This window comes from Podarcis erhardii (genome assembly GCF_964252035.2).
Source record: "Podarcis erhardii genome assembly, chromosome: 5".
Lineage (NCBI taxonomy): Eukaryota > Metazoa > Chordata > Lepidosauria > Squamata > Lacertidae > Podarcis > Podarcis erhardii.
In genome coordinates, this window is record NC_138509.1 from 14,128,982 (window position 1) to 14,149,410 (window position 20,429).

At 47.9% G+C, this 20,429-nt stretch overlaps 1 protein-coding gene across 4 annotated transcripts in view; it reads left to right on the top strand.

The window, feature by feature from the left end:
- Positions 1–20,429, top strand: part of PSD (pleckstrin and Sec7 domain containing) — a gene marked incomplete at its 5' end in the record, with an annotated part of 89,143 nt that overhangs the window by 15,202 nt on the left and 53,512 nt on the right. For 3 of the 4 annotated variants that reach the window (XM_081864233.1, XM_081864236.1, XM_081864235.1), the window contains 4 exons: positions 12,554–12,754; positions 13,329–13,409; positions 16,336–16,448; positions 19,418–19,476. In XM_081864233.1, the coding sequence (XP_081720359.1) occupies positions 12,554–12,754; positions 13,329–13,409; positions 16,336–16,448; positions 19,418–19,476 (454 nt within the window). The remainder of the gene's footprint in view (positions 1–12,553; positions 12,755–13,328; positions 13,410–16,335; positions 16,449–19,417; positions 19,477–20,429) is intronic. The other variant, XM_081864234.1, reaches the window with a different exon arrangement.

A 20,429-nucleotide genomic window follows, 5' to 3' on the forward strand; every position in this document is an offset into this window, starting at 1 on the left:
TAGACGAAGAGAATCGCGGAACGGATTCTTTTCGTCTTGCGAGGCACCACTGTAATTCTATCCAGGGGGTATATGAGATAACATTGTTGGGTGGTTTAGGATCCCAGCTGACCTTTTATTTTACCTGTGGACTCTGCAACAACTCTGCCATCTCACAAGCTGGCAAGGATGATGAAGGGATGTGTGTTGACAACCCTTCCTCTCAGACCTTTAGAAAATGATCTTTAGGCACCTGACGGATGCTGTCTTACAATGGGGCGTATGGCTCTTTGCCAGAGTTCTGTGGTGCATTTTCATAGCCTTGTGAAAGCTGCTGTTTTGACAGGTTTTTAAAGCTCTGTGAAAAACATGGTCTTCTGCTGTTTCACAGTGGGGGTTTCCCCCCATGCAAGCTTGGCTCAATTGTTCACCTGAGCTGATGTTTCCTTGAGGCTATTTATTATATGCTTTTGAAAGGATCCTGTCCGCACTGCTCACCTGCCAAGTTGTTCCTATGCGTTTTACTTTTCGAAATCTCTTACTGTGTGCCTAGATGATGACGACGATAAGGGTGATGATTATAAATTCCCGCTCTGCGGACAGGTGAGAAGGGCCTCAGTTCCGCAATGATCCTAAGGCAGTTATAGGCAAACTCGGCCCTCCAGATGTTTTGGGACTACAACTCCCACCATCCCTAGCTAACAGGACCAGCGGTCAGGGATGATGGGAATTGTAGTCTCAAAACATCTGGAGGGCCGCGTTTGCCTGTCCTAAGGTGTGTGGCTTACGCAGAATTGCAAAGCCAGTGGTGGCAGCAGGCAGTGATGGCTGATGCCCATTGGGACTTGGTAGGGCAAGAGAGGGAAACAAACAGTAGTTAGAGCGGCAGGCAATGATAGGCAGAGCCAGAGCCAATCACAGGCAGATCCAACTAATTCTAGAATCATAGAATCATAGAATTTGAAGGGACCCCTAGGGTCATCTAGTCCAACCCCCTACAATGCAGGAATCTCAACTAAAGCATCCATGACAGATGGCCATCCAACATCTGCTTAAAAACCTCCAAGGAAGGAAAGTCCACCACCTCCCGAGGGAGATCATTCCACCGTCAAACAGCTCTTACTGTCAGAAAGATTTCCCTGATGTTTAGTTGGAATCTCCTTTCTTGTAAGTTGAAGTCATTGGTTCAGTTCCTACCCTCCAGAGCAGGAGAAAACAAGCTTGTTCCCTCTTCCAGGTGGCAGCCCTTTAGATCTTAGTCTCCTCTTTCCAGGATAAACATACCCACCTCCCTCATCCGTTCCTCATAAGGCTTGTTTTCCAGACCCTTTGCCATCTTGGTTGTCTCCTCTGCACATGTTCCAGCTTGTCAATATCCTAATTAAATTGTGCTGCCCAGAACTGGACACAGGACTCCAGGTGTGGTCTGACCAAGGCAGAATAGAGCGGGACGTTTACAGGATCGGGACACTATATTTCTGTCGATTCAGCCTAGACTAAGGCTCGCAGGGCAGTGCCAGGCTTTCTCAGCAATGTTCATTGAAAAGGCTCAGAGCTTCTGCCTCTCTGTGATTTGGTGCCAATGCTCTCCTATCAGAGCATACCTCTCTCACAAGACATATGGTTTGCAAGACTCATGAATGTGACAGTTTTCTGTGCCCCCTAATGTACAGCAGTATGATTTGAGTATAAATCTTTTGTCCAGAGATGCTCTTAGGTGGTAACAAATTGAGCTGGTTTCCAACCTTGTTGCAAAAAAAATTATTTTTCAGCAGGACTTGTCTACATTGGAATATAATGCGGATTACAAATTCCTTGTGCAAAGAATTGTGATCTCGCATAATTTGTGCGTGTGAACATTCAGGGCAAGATTGGTCTGATGTGCAGATGAGGAGCGATGTGTATCATCTTGGGAATGTGAAAATCTATAAATTGCAACTGTCTTCGAGATGCCAGCCAAGAAGTTGATTGCCGGTCCTCCATCCATTTTCCCCATTCCCTATGCAGTTATTTATTTTTCCCAGTAGGTGGCATCTGCCACTTTCAGTACAGTACAGTTTCCTTGTTTTGGGGCAAAGAGAGAGAGAGGTGATGAGGATGAGGGTTTAGCTGAATGCAGCTGCAGCTTTAGGATGAGTTCCTTCTCTCATGCAGACTGCAGAATATTATTCAAGGGAGATGTCTGTGCAGTTTGGAGAAAAGAACTGAATTGCCCAAAAGCAGCAGGGAAATGGGCCAAAGGGAGGACGTTTTCTTTCTCTGGCTTAAATTTAAATCTGAGCCAGAGAAGAACTTTAGGGGCTGCAGTGCTTACCTTTTATTTGAGGTGAGCATTCTGAGCCATGGATATACGTATTTCCAAGCCATAGAATATGAATGCCGGCGATATTCCCAGCTACCACATAGTGTTCCATCCCATAATAACAAGATCATAGATGTGGCTAGAGCAGTGTTTCCCAAACTTGGGTCTGCAGCTGTTTTTGGACTACAACTCCCATCATCCCTAGCTAGCAAGACTAGTGGTCGGGGTGATGGGAATTGTATTCCAAAAACAGCTAGAGATTCCAAGTTCGGAAAACACTGGGCTAGAACCTCTTTCGGGTACGTTTTGTGTGACTGCATGCCTGAGCAGAGCCTGAGCCTTTGCTCTTTCAGGATACGTGGAGCGACATTCTATTCACAAAGAAAAAGGCCTCTGTACATGTTCAGAGACCCTTAGCTCTAAGTGCCAGAATTTTTGTGAAAGGAAGGTGTCAACCCGGAACAGAGGCCAGCCTGCCAGATGTTTCAGCTGGAAGGGACAAGACTGAGAGGAAAGATAAGAGCCCTCTTCAAATAACTCAAGGCTGTCACATGAAAGGAGAAACAAGCTTGTTTTCTCCTGCTCTGGAAGGGTAGGACTCGAACCAGTGGCTTCAAGATACAAGAAAGGAGAGTCCAACGAAACATCAGGAAGAACTTTCTGACAGGTTGGGTGGCCATCTGTCATGGATGCTTTAGCTGAGATTCCTTCATTGCAGGGGGTTGGACTGGATGACCTTAGGGGTCCCTTCTGACTCTGCAATTCTATGATCATGCTGACTGGAGCTGGAGGGACCTCTAGCCATTGCCCAGAACATTTGCAGGCTAGCAGCTTGGCACAGGATCTCGTTTCTCCAGCCTGCCGTTCTCTCCTGAGGGTGATGTATCACTTGTTTTTCAAGCAGCACATTGATTATGCTCACAGTGTTTTGGGAATCTTACCTCTGCCGGCCAAGAGATCTTACAGGATCCTCTTCCCTGCATTTATGGATTCTAGTCTGTTTTCTAACATGCAGACGTGCTTCTCCCTTTTCCAAGGTGCGAGGAAGCAAGCAGGAAATTCCTTTGGCGGTAGTCTGCTTCCCTGTGGTTGCACAGTCTCCGCAAAGGGAGATTCATTCAGCCGTGCTTTTTCAAAGAGCGGCAGATGTCTGCACAGATAAAAAAAACACAAGAATTCTTTTAAAACTGAAGAGTCATATTTCCCCCCATTTATTTTTTTCTATTTAAAATGTTATTTATAAATCAGTCAGAATAAATGTCCCTTCAAAAAAATCGGGCTTGAAATAAAGTTTTGATGTTATGTGGTTGGAGGATGGATGGCGGCTAACAGATTGAGGTTGAATCCTGACAAGACAGAAGTACTGTTTTGGGGGGACAGGAGGCGGGCGGGTGTGGAGGATTCCCTGGTCCTGAATGGGGTAACTGTGCCCCTGAAGGACCAGGTGCGCAGCCTGGGAGTCATTTTGGACTCACAGCTCTCCATGGAGGCACAGGTCAAATCTGTGTCCAGGGCACCCGTTTACCAGCTCCATCTGGTACGCAGGCTGAGACCCTATCTGCCTGCGGACTGTCTCGCCAGAGTGGTGCATGCTCTGGTTATCTCCCGCTTGGACTACTGCAATGCGCTCTACGTGGGGCTAGTTTTGAAGGTGACCCGGAAACTACAACTAATCCAGAACACGGCAGCTAGACTAGTGACTGGGGGGCTGCAGAGACCACATAACACCGGTCTTGAAAGACCTACATTAGCTCCCAGTACGTTTCCGAGCACAATTCAAAGTGTTGGTGCTGACCTTTAAAGCCCTAAACAGCCTTGGTCCAGTATATCTGAAGGAGCGTCTCCACCCCCATCATTCTGCCCGGACACTGAGGGCCTTCTGGCGGTTCCCTCACTGCGAGAAGCCAAGTTACAGAGAACCAGGCAGAGGGCCTTCTCAGTAGTGGCGCCCACCCTGTGGAACGCCGTCCCACCAGATGTCAAAGAAAACAACAACTACCAGACTTTTAGAAGACATCTGAAGGCTGCCCTGTTTAGGGAAGTTTTTAATGTTTGATGTATTATAGTATTTTAATATATTTTATGGAAGCCGCCCAGAGTGGCTGGGGAAGCCCAGCCAGATGGGCGGGGTATAAATAAATTATTATTATTATTATTATTATTATTATTATTATTATTATTATTATTATGTGGGCATGTGAAAGTACTCAGATGCCCAGTTCTCACCTGAGAAGAAGCACTTTCATTGAATGCATGGAGTGGACAGAATGGGATTGTGTCCACCAGCCTGGGACCCCAAAAGAGAAGAGGGGGAAAGGATCCCTTTCCCTTTCTGCCTTCCACAAGCTCACTCCTCGCTAAGAAGCCTGAAGAGGAGCTAAAGGCTTTTATCCCAGGATGGCTGGAACCCTGAAGAGGAGCACTCCTCTTAAGCACAGAGAGGTACTTCAACATTTTGTTGCAGTGTGTGGAATATTTTATTGAATGTAAGGGCATTCAGTCATGTGAGCTTTGTCTGAAGTCATTCAGCCTAAAAACAGGTTTACTGACTCAACGAGAAATGTACATTTTCAACCCTCCTTTTTCCCAGCTTCTCTCTCTTTCTCCCCCACCCCATATATCTGCCCTCCTACATGCAAAATTGCTTTTTCATGGTGCTGTGTTGGATTTGGTATTTATAGATCATAATGAAAAGTTGCAAGAGTCAAGTTTCTCTGGAAGCTGAGATCCAGGGCCCTCCCTTTTATTCCTGTTTGGATGGTTGTGATAATTCTCTGGTAAGGGAAATAAGCTCTATAGGTGCTCAAATGTACTCTCTTTTTTTAAGAGTACTGATTCTGGGATTAATCCGTAGCTGGTTTGTGCCCACAAAAATTATGATCAGCCACCTGCTTGGAGCTATTTCCTCCTTGGGGTATTTGCTCTGTAGACGCTGGATGGTTAGAAAAGCAAGGTGTTGCTGGTGGAATGATAATCCTGCTTTTAAGAACAAGGCTTAACTGACCGACTTATGACTCCCTTCCAAGTCTGTTATCCTCTGTTGTGTCAAGCACAATGTTTCTAGAGCCAGTAAAGTGTGGGTGCTTCATGGTTCTACTTCATAGCTCGGTTGGCTAGAACTTGACACTGATAACACCAAGGTTGCAGGTTTGATATAAGTTTTGAAAGCAAAAGTGTTTGAAAGGACGCAAGGCATGGAAACACCCATTCACATCTATGGGTGTGGGGTTTTTAGTTTTTAAATGGACTGCGTATTGCTGGAGATGTATAGTGGTCATGCCTAAGCCCATCTCATGGATGTATTGACTTAACTGTGTTCTTTCCAGTGTGTATTTACATACCTGGCTTGATCTGTACTCTGAGAACATACACTTTCTGGCCTCTGCCACGGCAGGCAACATAACTTAAAACTGATGGGTGTTCCAGCCCGGCCCACCCATGAGGCATGTTGAGGCAACCACCTCAGGTGGCAGGATCATTAGGACCAGCAGATCCTGATGTAGATCTTCACTCACCCGTCTTCCCTGGCGGGCAGCGGGGTACCATTAGGAAAGTGTTTGGGTGTGGTTGGGGAGTTGGTGGAGTGTGGGGAGAGAGCAGAGGAGGTTGCAGAGAGTTTTGGAAGCGACTGGAGAAAGATCAGAGGAGGCCAGAGAGAGTTGCAGAGGATGTTGGAGGGATTTGCTGGGCTTTTAAAAATGTTTTGGTGGGCTTATGCGATTTTGCTGTACCTGAGATAGCCAGGGATATTTACAGCTTTACAGAAGCCATCCCGGTTTCTGAATGTCCCGCTTTTCCTTAGGACATTTTCATTGGGAAAATGTTGGAGGATATCATGTAACCTCCACATAAGATGAGATCTACCTGTTCATTTAAAGCAGTATCATACCACTTTCAACAGTCATGGCTCCTCCGTCTGCAAGAATCCTGGGAACTATAATTTGTTAAGGGTGTTGACTGAGAGTTGTTTGGAGACCCGCTATTCACCTCATACAGCTACAGTTCCCAGAGTTCCCTGCGAAGAAGGGTTGATCATTAAACCACTCTGGGACTTGTACCTCATTGAGGGGAATAGGTAAAGGGACCCCTGACCATTAGGTACAGTTGTGACTGACTCTGGGGTTGCGGCGCTCATCTCGCTTTATTGGCCAAGGGAGCCAGCGTACAGCTTCTGGGTCATGTGGCCAGCAGGACTAAGCCACTTCTGGCAAACCAGAGCAGCACACGGAAACGCCGTTTACCTTCCCGCCAGAGCAGTACGTATTTATCTACTTGCACTTTGTGCTTTCGAACTGCTAGGTTGGTAGGAGCAGGGCGAGCAACGGGAGCTCACCCCATCATGGGGATTCGAACCGCTGACCTTCTGATTGGCAAGTCCTAGGCTCTGTGGTTTAACCCACAGCGCCACCCACATCCCTCTTGAGGGGAATAGGGGCCTCCTAAAAATAAAACTTCTCAGCACCATTAACAAACAAAGAATCCCAGGATTCTTTGGAGCAGTCCTGTTCAAAGTGGTATCATACTGCTTCTCCCCCCCCCCCAATAATTGATACAGTGGTACCTTGGTTCTCGAACTTAATCCATTCCGGGAGTCCGTTTGACTCCTGAAACCATTTGAAAACCAAGGCGCAGCTTCCAATTGGCTGCAGGAGCTTCCTGCACTCAAGCGGAAGCCGCGTTGGACAGTCGGCTTCCGAGAAACGTTTGCAAACCGGATCGCTTACTTCTGGGTTTGCAGCGTCCGGGAGCCGATTTGTTCAGGCCAAGCCATTTAAGTACCGAGGTACCACTGTATACCGGTTGATTGTAGAAAAAAAGCTCAAGAGCATTTTTTGTATAATAGCTCAGTTGGTAGAGCATAAGACTCTTAATCGCAGGGTTGTGGGTTCAAGTCCAATGTTTGGTTGGACTAGATCAGAGGTAGGCAACCTAAGGCCATGGGCTGGATGCAGCCCAATCGCCTTCTCAACCCAGCCCGCAAACGGTCTGGGAATCAGTGTGTGTCCTTTTATTTAAAATGCATCTCTGGGTTATTTGTGGGGCATAGGAATTCGTGTTTCCAAAATATAGTCCAGCCCACCACATGGTCTGAGGGATGGTGGACCGGCCCATGGCTGGAAAAGGTTGCTGACCCCTGGACTAGATGACCCTTTTGCTTCCTTCCAACTCTATAATTCTATGTCCCTATGAAATGCGTAGTGGAGATGAAGCCCTATCTGCCCTGTGGCTAGCCTTTTCATTTATGGTTCCCCCGCACACCACTGCTTCTCTGAAGTTTCCCCTCAACTTGCTTTATTTTCTGCCGCAGAAGTGAACAGCAGCCGTCAGCAACAGGAGGTAAATCACTGCTGAGGTGGGAGGCAGGTTTTGTCTTCGCCTCCGCTGTGACCCTGAGACAACCCGTTCTGTTCCCCACACACATACACACACACCCCAGCGGTTCCCTCATGACTTACGAGGGGAAAGGAAATTTAACTGCGTCGGGGAAGGAACAGTGGCGTAGCGTGGGGGGTGCAGGGGGGGCCGGCTGCACCGGGCGCAACATCTGGGGGTTAGGGTTAGGGGGCACAAATCCACGGGTTAGGGGGCACAAATCCACGGGTTAGGGCGCAAATTACTTGCCTTGCCCCGGGTGCTGACAACCCACGCTACGCCACTGGGAAGGAAGTCCTGTCCCTGCTCTGGATGAACCAAGATGTGGGGCCAGGAGAACATTTGGCTCCTGCCACAACTTTGCCTCTCATTCAGCCCCTGTGCTTTTTCTCGTGACCCCCTCAGCGGCTCCCGTGGACATCTGCGGGAGAGAGTAATCACAATCCGTCCTATTGGCAGGCACAGCGCCAGTTAATTAATAAAGATGGGTTAGTTACCAGAATTGGCTCTCTGCTGCTGCTCACTGCTCTCTCCTTCTTGTTGCCTACCTTAACAGTGGGTGCCATGGCAACGAGGAGAAGGATGGAGGGGGTGCCTAGCAACAAGGAGGGTCTGGCAGCAGAATCCTAAGCAGGACCGTTGGGAGATGGCAGCGGAATGAGAGCAACTGGAAGGGGAGTGGGAGAAAGATATGAAGGGGATGGAGGTGGAGAGGGGGATCCTGGAGGGCTGTGCAAGATGGAAGTAGCGGAAGCAGTCTTTCCCTTTGCTCCTCGCGAAACTTGCATCTCTCCACACCAATATTCCTGTTGGCAAGTCCAATAAGGGAAGGGGGAGGGTACTAATCACAATGGTCCAACACACGGGGTCTGACATGGTCCTTGAGTTCTCCCACCTCCTTCCCAAAGTGTAGTTAAAGCTTCCCCAACTTTGGGAAAGAGGTGGAACCCTGCCAGAGCTTCGTGCCTCCTTCCCAAGGCACCATTCAACCACCTTAGGGACTCCACTCCAGATTTGGGTTGCCTTTTCTTCTCCCAAAGATATCCCGCAAGGTAGCAGAGGTTTAGGATTAGAGTTTTCCTTCTCCACGACGGGCTAATTTCCCAGGTGGACGAGCCCCATCTGCCCCCTTCAGTTCCCTCTCTAGCACATGCAGAAACCTTCTTGACCTGCTATTTGTCTCATACACTCAATCCACTAGTGTCTGTCTTCGTATGCAGGGGAAGTCCATAGCTCACCAAGGGTCTGAGACCCTCACCTGGTTTAACCGGCCAGTCAAAGGCATTTCCCAGGGTGTGGCCGCTGTTGCATGTTGACAGCTTCTAGGAGCCACAGAGGAGAGCGGAGTGCAGGGTGGGGACCAAAGGTGGACAAAGGCCCCTTCCCATCCCACGAATCTCATGCTTGAAATAAAGTGGTAATTCTCCTTGTGCTAAGCAAGCTACCAATAATTACTTTTCTCCACAACAAGGGGCAAAGCCAGTGCTTTCCTGTCTGGCTGATTTAGAAGCAGTGTCTGCAGCTGGCTTTTGTCGAAACCAGGGATAGCTATAGATCTCTCTTCTCCAGGCGATGGCCTGAGGGCTGGGAGGAAATATTTTGACACGCAGAGCCAACCGCTTCCGGATCTATAATAAACTCAGCGCTACCAGTCGGAGCAAGCTGCAGAGCTACAGAGAAAGGAAGCATAGGGAGAATCATAGAATCATAGAGTTGGAAGAGACCACAAGGGCCATCGAGTCCAACCCTCTAAAAAATGGTGTTCCTCCCCACGGAGGATGCTGGGCAATTTCTCTTACAACATTTAGAATGAAAATGCTGTTTTCACCATAGACTACATAGAAACGAACTGCAAATTAAGATGGAACGGCTAAACCAGCATAAGAAGAAGAGTCAGCTGAACATCATACTGGTTGAAACAGAATGAATTAGCGTAGAAGCCCATCTTGCAAGCAACACATTTTCATTAATGGGTTTTGCCAGCCCGTAAGCAGCAAGAGGTGTCTTTACTATCATTTGCCATTTTGCTTTCTACTGGCTTGGCCAGTTTGCATATTCTTCCGAAATCTGGTGTGTGTGTGTGTGTATCTATCTCTATCTCTATCTCTATCTCTATCTCTATCTCTATCTCTATCTCTATCTCTATCTCTGTATATCTATATACAGTGGTGCCCCGCAAGACGAATGCCTCGCAAGACGAAAAACCCGCTAGACGACAGGGTTTTCCGTTTTGGAGGTGCTTCGCAAAACGAATTTCCTATGGGCTTGCTTCGCAAGACGAAAATGTCTTGCGAGTTTTTCCGACTTTTTTTTCCTTCCCCCCCTTTTTCTAAGCCGCTAAGCCGCTTATCTGCTTATCCGCTAAGCCAATAAGCCGCTAAAAGCCGCTAAGCCGCTAAAAGCCGCTAAGCCGCTAATAACGCTAATCCGCTAAGCCGTCAATGGGCTTGCTTCGCAAGACGAAAAAACCACTAGACGAAGAGAATCGCGGAACGGATTCTTTTCGTCTTGCGAGGCACCACTGTATCTATATCTATATATCTATATCTATATCTATATCTATATCTATATCTATATCTATATCTATATCTATATCTATATCTATATCTATATCTATATCTATGCCTAGCTGAAAGCATATAAAGAAGTGTGAAAGATCTACCAAGTAGTTTTGTGTTAAAACTGCTTCTGTACCACAGTGCTATTTCTTCTGCTCCTAACAGACAGACACCCTGCTACATAAACAAGTTAAAGTCCAGGCTATGTGGATCATAAACGGAGTTCATGCCAGTGGCTCATCTGAATGAATTTCTGGGTTCATGTGGGTGGACCAGAATGAGGCGCTTCCCCCCCACACATACACACTTTAGGGAGGCTCTCAGTTGTCATCTTTGTAATTTTAATCCAATAATTAAACACCCACAAGTGCTTAAGATAGCATTTAATACTCTCTCTTTTTTGGCACAGAAAGAACATTAAATCCCCAAAACCTCAGTTCCAAAAATGAGTTTTGGATGGAGTTTAGATTAGAATTAGATTAGCATTTTCAGGATTGACAATCATAAATCATGCAATTGATAAAGAAAGTAATCTGAAAAGGAGCTATTGTATATCCTTGGTTCACATTGTTCTTTAGGGGGATGTTTCTCTTGAACACAACTAGAGTAGTGGCAGAATATACATTTCAAAACTAGGGTAAGAGTAGTCAGATTGGTTCTGGATAACTTTTCCCATAACAAGTTTTCCATTTAGTTTATCAAATGCCGCCTTGACATCCATAAAGGCTACATAGTTCTCATCATCTTCCTGCCTACGAAAGAACGGCCAGAGATAGTGGAGCCAGGTGGGAATGGAGGGGGGAGGCTGGTGACCATTGTGACAGAAGGGAGGGAGCCCAAACTGTAGGTGGGATCCAGACCCAGACCCAAGCGGAGCCAATTAATTCCATCCCCTCCCAACATTTCTTCAGTGAAAATAGGAACATCCTCTTCTACGTCAGGAAGCTTCTCTCGCATTTGATCTCGCCGCACACATAGGCGTCATATTCACATTGACATTGTTCACCTTGAGCCAATGGCAACTTCGCCGCCGAACCTGCCTCACAGGATTGTTGTAAAGAAAAAATGACAACACCTTCCACAGACGCAGTGGAGATTTTCCGTTTCCTGTTTCCTTGAACCAGTTCATTCATACCCATAGGTGGAACATTTCCAATTGGAACCACTTCTTTTCATGTTTAAATGGTGGGGGGCCTCCAAAATTGCTGCCTGCTGGTTTCTGGCTTCCGGATATCATTTTGGTGATGTCTTTAGCCCTGGAACACAAAACTGGGAGTGACAGGGGAAAGATCCTTCAGGATACCAAATACTTTTGTCACCCACACTGCTCCTTCTAGCCTCTGGTTTACTATTTGGAATAATAGTAACCAGAACAGTATTTTTGAAATATACTCAGAGTCGCAAAGTGATTTCATGCTCTTTATTCAGCTCATAGTGGTGAGGAGGAATGGAAGTCCCCTCAAAGTATCTGCTTTATATACATTATTTACACAATGGGCTGCACGTGGTTGGCTAATTCCGGACTTCTCCTGTAGGCCAATCAGGTTGTGGATTCACTTCTATCTGGAGCTGGATTGGGTGGCTCCTGCCGACCAATCATACTACTGCATTGTTCTAGGACCAATCAGCCTGCTGCAGTTTGGATCCTATTCAACTCAGTACATAACTATTTTCCACAGTCCCAATCAGCATACGTCACACACATACACGCCTAAGACTGGGTGATATCTGGGTTTCAGCATCACGATATATCACCAGCTAAACATCACAACATACTTATATATCACAATGTCTGAAATAAGGATGGAGCTATATAGAGGCATTGGCTGGCTTCACAGTTTTTCCCGCATTGTGATTTTTGCCAGCCCCTGCTCTTTTGATTCGCTGCTCCCTGCATGAGGCAGGGAAGAGATGAGGTGGCAGAGTTAACAGGGGCTTCAGGAATCAAGAGAAGCATTGGCTGGCTTCACGGTTTCCCCCACATTGTGATTTTTGCATAGCACACACACACACACACACACACACACACACACACATCATGATTCGTGATATATTGCCAGGTCAAAAATTATGAAACCAATATCCTGATATGGACTTTGAATTAGTTTGGGACGATATATATGTGCCCAGCCCTGCACATGCCCCAACTCCTCTCTATGTAGCCTTTGTCAACCTGGTGCCCTCCAGATGCAAAACTGTACTGGCTGGGGATGACAGATGTTGTGGTCTAAAACATCTGGAAGGCACAGATTGATTTAGAAGCACTTTCGGGGAAGGGCAAGAGCACAAAGGCTTCTGTGACAGCTTCTCTCTGTGTGCGTTTGTGTTTGTTTCATTTTAGTGAACATCCTCTCAGCCAGCTGGTCTCTGACTCTGATTCCGAGATGGACAGCACAGAGCAACTCGCCCTGGGCAGCACAGACACCCTCTCCAATGGGCACAAGGCTGATCTGGAGGCCGCTAAACGCCTGGCAAAGAGGCTCTACAACTTGGATGGCTTCAAAAAGGCAGACGTGGCCCGCCACCTGGGGAAGAAGTACGTGTGGGTATTAGGAGAAAAGATTCTTCCCCCAGAGCTTTGTTAATTCCCCGAGGGAATGCAGCAGCCTGCTAAGACCCTAAGCACAGGGAAGTCTTGTGGAGGAGGACAACAACCCTCCAAAGGCAGCCTTCCCTCCAGAATGACAAGCAAAGCTTTGGCTAGCTTGCCTTCATCACCAGGCACTCTTAGGAAGGCGGCGTTTTCTCTGTGGCCCACATAGTTATGCCCTAGGGATGGCCTGTCTCCTCTAGGCCTGACAGGAACATTCACACTCGCCACATGTGCCTCCGCTCCTAACGCAGGTGGTCACGGGAGAATAAAAGCTCTCCCGAGAGATTAAGGCACATAAAGGGGCGCATGACAAAGTCCTTCGCCAAAGACCTGTGCATGCTTCTTGCGGATCTAGTGGTGTGTATTCTGCCTCAAGAATTCTGCCTTCCTCTTCCCTCGCTGCAGTGTCCCTGATGTTCCCCGAGATCTCATCTCCTCCGTGTTTGTCCCTCTCTTGTGTTAATATATACAGGTTTTAAAATATATCTATCTATCTCCCACCCGCCACCTTTCTCCTTTCCAGTAACGATTTTAGTAAGATGGTAGCAGGCGAGTACCTCAAGTTCTTTGAATTCACTGGAATGAGTCTGGATCAAGCCCTTAGGTAAGTGTTTAAGGGTGAAATCTCCAGAAATCTGGATAAGGAGGGTTGCAGGGAGTCTAGTAGAACTTCAAGGGGAAATGGAACCTTCTGGAGCAGCAGTGAGACTGGTTTCAGGATTACCCTTTATTTGCATTTTAAATAATGTGGCAGCACTCACGTACTTTCATCTGTCCTTTTATGAAGCCAGCCATTTCTTTCTTTGGTTCATAAAATTCAGACACTTCTTGATTGTGTAGAAACCTCAAAGAAGTTCATGGTAACTCACCAGCACTGGATAAGCCTCCTGTTTCTGAAGCCTACCTGAAACTGCAAAAACAGGGTTTTGGGGTGGGGTGGGGTCTTTCTCTTGGTAGGCCACAATGCATAGTGGGTCGTCTCCTTTAAGAAGGGGGCCTGACTTAGGCAGGGCATATACAAATTATTATTTTTCGAAGTGTGTCTAGGCTAGGGTTTCCACCTGTCCTGTGTAATACAGGTTTGTCCCATATTGCAAGGTAAATGCTATGTCCTGTATTGATACAGTTTGTCCTGTATTTCAGGTCTCCCCCCCCCCCCCAAGATAGGGATCCTCTTCAAATGCATGTGCTTCAAAGGGCATCTGAAAAGTCATGTATTTTAGCTCTGGGTAGCAAAGCACAGATTTATAAATTCATGTCTATGTGTGTGCACACATGTGTGTGTGATGGATTCCAGAAGCGCCGTCCTGTTAGGTTGCAATAGATTGTAGGTAAAGGTAAAGGCACCCCTGGGATTGTGGCGCTCATCTCGCTTTATTGGCCGAGGGAGCCGGCGTACCGCTTCCGGGTCATGTGGCCAGCATGACTAAGCTGCTTCTGGCGAACCAGAGCAGCGCACGGAAATGCTGTTTACCTTCCCAGTGGAGCGGTACCTATTTATCTACTTGCACTTTGACGTGCTTTCGAACTGCTAGGTTGACAGGAGCAAGGACCGAGCAACGGGAGCTCACCCCGTCGCAGGGATTTGAACCACCGACCTTCTGATCAGCAAGTCCTAGGCTCTGTGGTTTAACCCACAGCGCCACCCGCGTCCCTGCAATAGATTGTACTGGACTGCTTTGAAGTCGCTTCAGCACCGGATTGGGGGGGGGGGATCTCCTCCCATCTGCCCCGCCCCACCCTGTCCTGTCCTATATTTTGCCAGAACAAAGGTGGCAACCCTAGTCTAGAGCAGGAGTCAGTAAACTTTTTCAGCAGGAGGCCGGTCCACTGTCCCTCAGACCTTGTGGGGGGCCGGACTATACTTGGGGGCGGGTGAACAAATTCCTATGCCCCACAAATAACCCAGAGATGCATTTTAAATAAAAGGGCACATTCCACTCATGTAAAAGCATGCTGATTCCAGGACCATCTGCAGGCCGGATTTAGAAGGCGATTGGGCCGGATGTGGCCCCCGGGCCTTAGTTTGCCGACCCACACAAGCCCGCAGGCCGGCAGCGCTCCATTGCCTGTGCTAGTGGGTTTCTCTTACTGTCCATTTTTACTGCAGATGTCTGTTTTAATGTTCAGATTGAGTAGTTTGGTCATGCATTGCATACCCTCCAATTGCCCCTGTTTTCCAGGGGCAGTCCCAGAATTACGAAAGCAGTCCCAGCTTCTGATTTGATTCTGGAATGTCCCCATTCCCCCTGCCAGTGGGGAATTCCCCACCACCACCACCACCGAGTTTGGGGAAGAGGGTGAGCCAGTGCTTGTCCTGTGTGGCAATGACAGCAGTGGCAGCTGTATGGCGCATCCCATTGCCTCTCCATGGCCACCACTACCAGCCTCCTCTCTTGGGCAGCTCGTGGCAGCTTCTGGAGGGTGGGTGAAGGAGGAGGAGGGACTACAGCCGCCGAGGCCCAGTCCCGAGTGACACACCAGTTTCGAGGGGCATGCAGAGGGCAGGGGCACCCTGAGCGAGAAGAAAGGGGGAGTGGAGTACAAGGAGTCTTGATTTAAAATTTAAAAAAATGCTTTGTGCATCCGTGTCTAATCTTGCCCCTTTCTAAAATTTATTTATTGGTGTGTCTTTTTCTTTTTGTCAGTCTGCCAAAGAATAAAATAAAATCAGGATTAAGGGGTTTTTTTCAGGACAGCGGAGGACATGTGTGCTGTGCCCCATTGGTGTCATGGTGGTGGAACTGCTCTGAGGGGGAAGATACAAAAATGGGGGGGTCAAGGAGGGCCAGTTGGGGGGTGAGAAAGGTCCCTATTTTCACCTGAGGAATGTTGGGTGGTATGGTATTGTAATTGCGTTTGATTTTATTCTTTGCAACTGGTTTCCTATTTGTCAACCTCTTGGCAAACCACCTTGGCAATTAAGAGGCATGTAAATTAAATGAGGGATGTGGGTGGCGCTGTGGGTTAAACCACAGAGCCTAGGACTTGCCAATCAGAAGGTTGGTGGTTCGAATCCCTGCGACGGGCTGAGCTCCCATTGCTCAGTCCCAGCTCCTGCCCACCTAGCAGTTTGAAAGCAGGTCAAAGTGGAAGTAGATAAATAGTTACCGCTCCGGCGGGAAGGTAAACGGCATTTCCATGCGCTGCTCTGGTTCACCAGAAGTGGCTTAGTCATGCTGGCCACGTGACCCGGAAGCTGTACGCCGGCTCCCTCGGCCAGTAAAGCGAGATGAGCGCCGCAACCCCAGAGTCGGTCACGACTGGACCAAATGGTTGGGGTCCCTTTACCTTTTAAAATTAAATGAAGATGATACACGGGTGCTGCGTTGTCCCTGGGTGTTGACAGCGCCTGATAAGAGGGGAGAGAAGGGACGATCAGGTGGCTGTGGTAACAGCACTGTGAATGCCGCTTTAAACTTTGTATCTCCGAAGGAAGAGAGGTTTCTGGTGCTCTGCTCAAACATCAGGATGTCAGAGGGCAATGGGTATTGCTTTGAGGAGTCACCATCGCTTCGTTTCCTTTCCAGATCTTTTCTAAAGGAGCTGGCCCTCATGGGTGAGACTCAGGAGCGGGAGAGAGTCCTGGCTCATTTTTCGCAGCGTTATTATGAGTGCAACCCCAAGGCCATCTCTTCTGAGGGTGAGATAATTGTGAAACTAGGAGGAAAGGGGCGGTTGAGGTTCTTGGCCAAAAAGTTCGTTCTGTTCACAGAGACGTCTCATGCAGTGCCACAGGCAGGCATCTCTATGCTTCGTGGCAGTAGTTTTCAACCAGCGTGCCATGGCACCCTGGGGTGCCTTGAATGATGGTCAGGGGTGCCGCAGGCAACACTGGCCTCCGTCTCTCTTTCCTTCCCTCCCTCCTCTGATGCCCTCTTGTGTCTCTGCCTCCCAAAGGCTTGCACAGTTGTTTGTTGCAGCAGCCTTAGCTACAAGCTCCCCAGGTGAATAGCGCCTCTGGGGCTGGCCAGGGGGTGCTCCCTAGGCCCTTGAGGGGCAGACCTCTCTTTGGGGCAGGGGAGCTGGCTCAGAGACCAGGGGTGGTAGCTGCAGCTGCCCAGAGGACTCCCAAAGATAGGGAAGAAGAGAGGAGGCTGAGGGAACACCCTACAAGGGAGGGCATTCGAAGAAGGGTGAGGGGCTGCCAGCTCTGCAAGCAAGGGGTGACCTAACTGGGCTCCTGAGCCCCACAGGGATGCCGCAGAAAAAATGTAGTTGGTCAAGGGAGCCGTAGACCTGAAAAGTTCGAAAACCTCTTCTTCGTGGAGTTGGAGTGAGTTGTTTTGAGGCACTACTTGCTGTTTCACAAAAGGGAAGCGATGGCCAAGAAGCGGAATTTCCAAAGATTAGAAGGGTTGTAAGAAGGAGGGAGGGAGTAGGTTGGGCTGGATAGAAGGATGAAAAGGAAGAGGTGAAGAATAGAGGGAAAGGCAGTTGAAGGATGCTCTGGCAATTCCAACCTGGCCTTCTGTCCCCACAGTGCCTGTGCAGGTAACAGTAATAATGATCATTTTTATTGTAATTAATACAGCCTTAGTGAGTACAGGTAAAGCATATTGTGTAACTGGGGATAAAACCTCCCCCACACTGAGTTTTTAGGCTGCCTACAGCCTGTCTGGGTAGCTCATTCAAAAACACAGAGAGATTATCAACTGGGGAGGGGGGGCAACCTCCCATCCATTAGCTCCCATTGATGAAATATCAAGCAACGTGCCTGACAAAAGGAATGGTTGCCTGAATCACAGCATAATGAGCTGCTGCTATGGAAGCTCACATTGTCACCAGGAATACACAGAAAACACAATGATTCACCCAAGAACTAATATTGAGTGTTTGACTTGTGCATGAAGCTGAAAGCGTTTGAGAAGAAGACAACACTCTTTTGAATTTTAAAACCAAGATGAACATGGCACAATAAATATTTTAAAACATGCCCCTTTCTGAAAGTGACAGCAGGTGCGCAGGTGCCTATGGAAAGGTTTAGGAAAGCAACTTCTCTCATCTTAAATGAAAATTGTAAGATCAAAGGCCCCCTTCTAAACTCCTTGGGCAATATGTAGATATAGGAGATATACTCAACCAGCTCTTAAAACTGTAAAGTATGGAAGGCCTAGTGGGGGGTTGGCAGTGCTGGTGTCAACCTCTCTTAATGTATCAATTTAACAGTGTCCCTCGTTGACCACCCCTAATTTTTTAGTGTTGTCCCTTTCTGATAGTCTCCTGAGAAATACTTATTTCATCTGCGTGTACATACCTCCAGTAAAGTCTTGTGGGGAACTGAGATCATATTGGGAAAAACTTGACCAACTACTCGAAAGTATAGACTCTCTGTCACCTAACCCTCGGCTTGTCTTGGGAGGTGAATTCAATGCCCGGATCGGCCTTGTTTCCCCACAAAATACAATATTATCTGGACTAAACTTGGATATAGGAGATAACTGCTTCAGTCACTTGCGGAGTGCGAAAACCTCGTGTTACTTTCCTTCCAAATATCCACTCATGTGGCTACGAGTCTAGTTCTCAGAGTTGTTGTTGTTTGTACAGAGGCTTTAACCTGTCTCAAGTTCACTTTCCTATATGTGCCCTGCACGCAAGACATAGAATCTTAGATTACCACATGGGTAATCTGGTCTGCAATGCAGGAATACTCTGTTCATCGTGGGGCCATGAGATTAACAGTCTCATGCTCTATCGACTGAGCTATCCCAACCCTTTGAGCTAGTTAAAAGAGTCTTTTTAGCTCCGGTGTGGTCCTCATTGGGGAAGCTTTTGACCAGTGATGATGATGATTTATTAAATTTCTATACTGCCCTTCATCTGAGGATCACAGGACAGTTTACACTATAAAAACACAAAAATGCATAACATAGCAACAAACAGCAGAAGCAACAACCCCCCACCCAAAGAATAACACTTCAGCCATTTTTTTCTATTAAAGAATGCTGTTTTACCTATATCAAGCCACAAACCAATGGCCAAATCCTGTAACACTGGGATCAAGCTCTATTTTCTTAACTTACATTTTAAAATTATTATTATTATTATTTGTTAAATTTGTATACCACCCTCTACCCGTAGATCTCGGGCTGGTTCGCAACATAAAATTACAAAATAAAAAACACGAAATGCGTGATCAAGATAAGAACAAAAACAAACCAATAATCCCCTGCCCACAACACATCTAAAAGGGCATCGGGTGTCAATCAGCCAAAGACCGGGTTGAAGAGGAACGTCTTCGCCTGGCACCTAAAAGTGTGTAATGAAGGCGCCAGGCAAACTTCTCTGGGGAGAGCATTCCACAAACACGGAGTCACTGCAGAAAAGGCCCGTTCCCATGTTGCTGCCCTCCGGACCTCTTGTAGAGAAGGCACACGAAGAAGGTCCACAGGAGACAATCTCAGGGTCTGGGTAGGTTCATATGGAGAGAAGCAGTCCTTGAGGTATTGGTCTCTCAGGCCTCTTTTATTTCATGTAAATTTTGGAATGGTTCATGCAGCATGTAAACACACATGGCAGAGAGAAAGTTACTGAGCTGCAAAAGGGGTCGCTGAATTGAAGGGTGGCTGGATGGGGGGCTGATGATCTCTCTCTCTGGTGCTTGTGCTACAGATGGAGCCCACACTCTGACCTGCGCCTTGATGCTCTTAAACACAGACCTCCACGGCCATGTAAGTGCTTCTATCCTCCCACTCTCTAGCTGGTATGCTGAAAGCCTTTTACTGACATACGTCAAGGCAGCTATGCAGGAAAATGTCCTTTGCTGAGCTGGGAAGGCTTTCTACTAAGCTAAATGAGCTATGGTGTATTGTCGCAGCCAGATTGTGCAATTGTCTGGAAGCTCCCCTGTGTGCCAAATATGCCTGTTCTGCTTCCTACAACCTTCCTTTAGAACTCCCTGCTGCCCAGAACACAGTGGCAATTTCCCCATGGCAAATCAAAGGAACATGGGGGATTTTAAAAAATGCCAGTAGCTGACCTAGCTCAGAAGCAGAATAATGACATTTGCTGAAAGACATCCTGATTCTGAATCTGGAAGGGGGTGCAGAGGAGGGTTGGCTCGCAATGAGCCACCTTCCAGAATATGGCACAGTGCTCCATGTCCCTGCAGCAAAATAGAAGGGGTGATTTAGGAGAAGGGGGGTTGTAAACAAGGACGGGGACAAAATTAAGTAAGCATGGTGGGGGGGGTGGAGAAAGAGGTGAGAGACTGAAAAGAATGGGTGGCAAAAGATGACCAACACAAAGGCAAGAGGAAATGATTGGCTGATGTATGTACAGCGGCGTAGCGTGGGTTGTCAGCACCCGGGGCAAGGCAAGTAATTTCCGCCCCTAACCCCTAACCTGCCGCCACTGCCAGCTTCTTCTTGCTGCTGCTTGGGCTGGTCGGGTTTGGTTCTCTCCCGCGCTGAGCGCTGCGCTGGGCGGCCGCTGCACTGTCCCTCCCCCAGATAGTCCCTCCCTCGCTCTCTCTCCGCTCCGCTCCGCTCCGCTCCACACCGCAACGCACGCCTGGCACCCTCCCCCTCCACAGTGGGCGGCGACCCGGCAGCTCGGATCGGATTCGCACAGCCAGCACTGTGAGAGAGAGTGAGTGAGCCAGGTAGGGGCAGAGAGCTGCGAG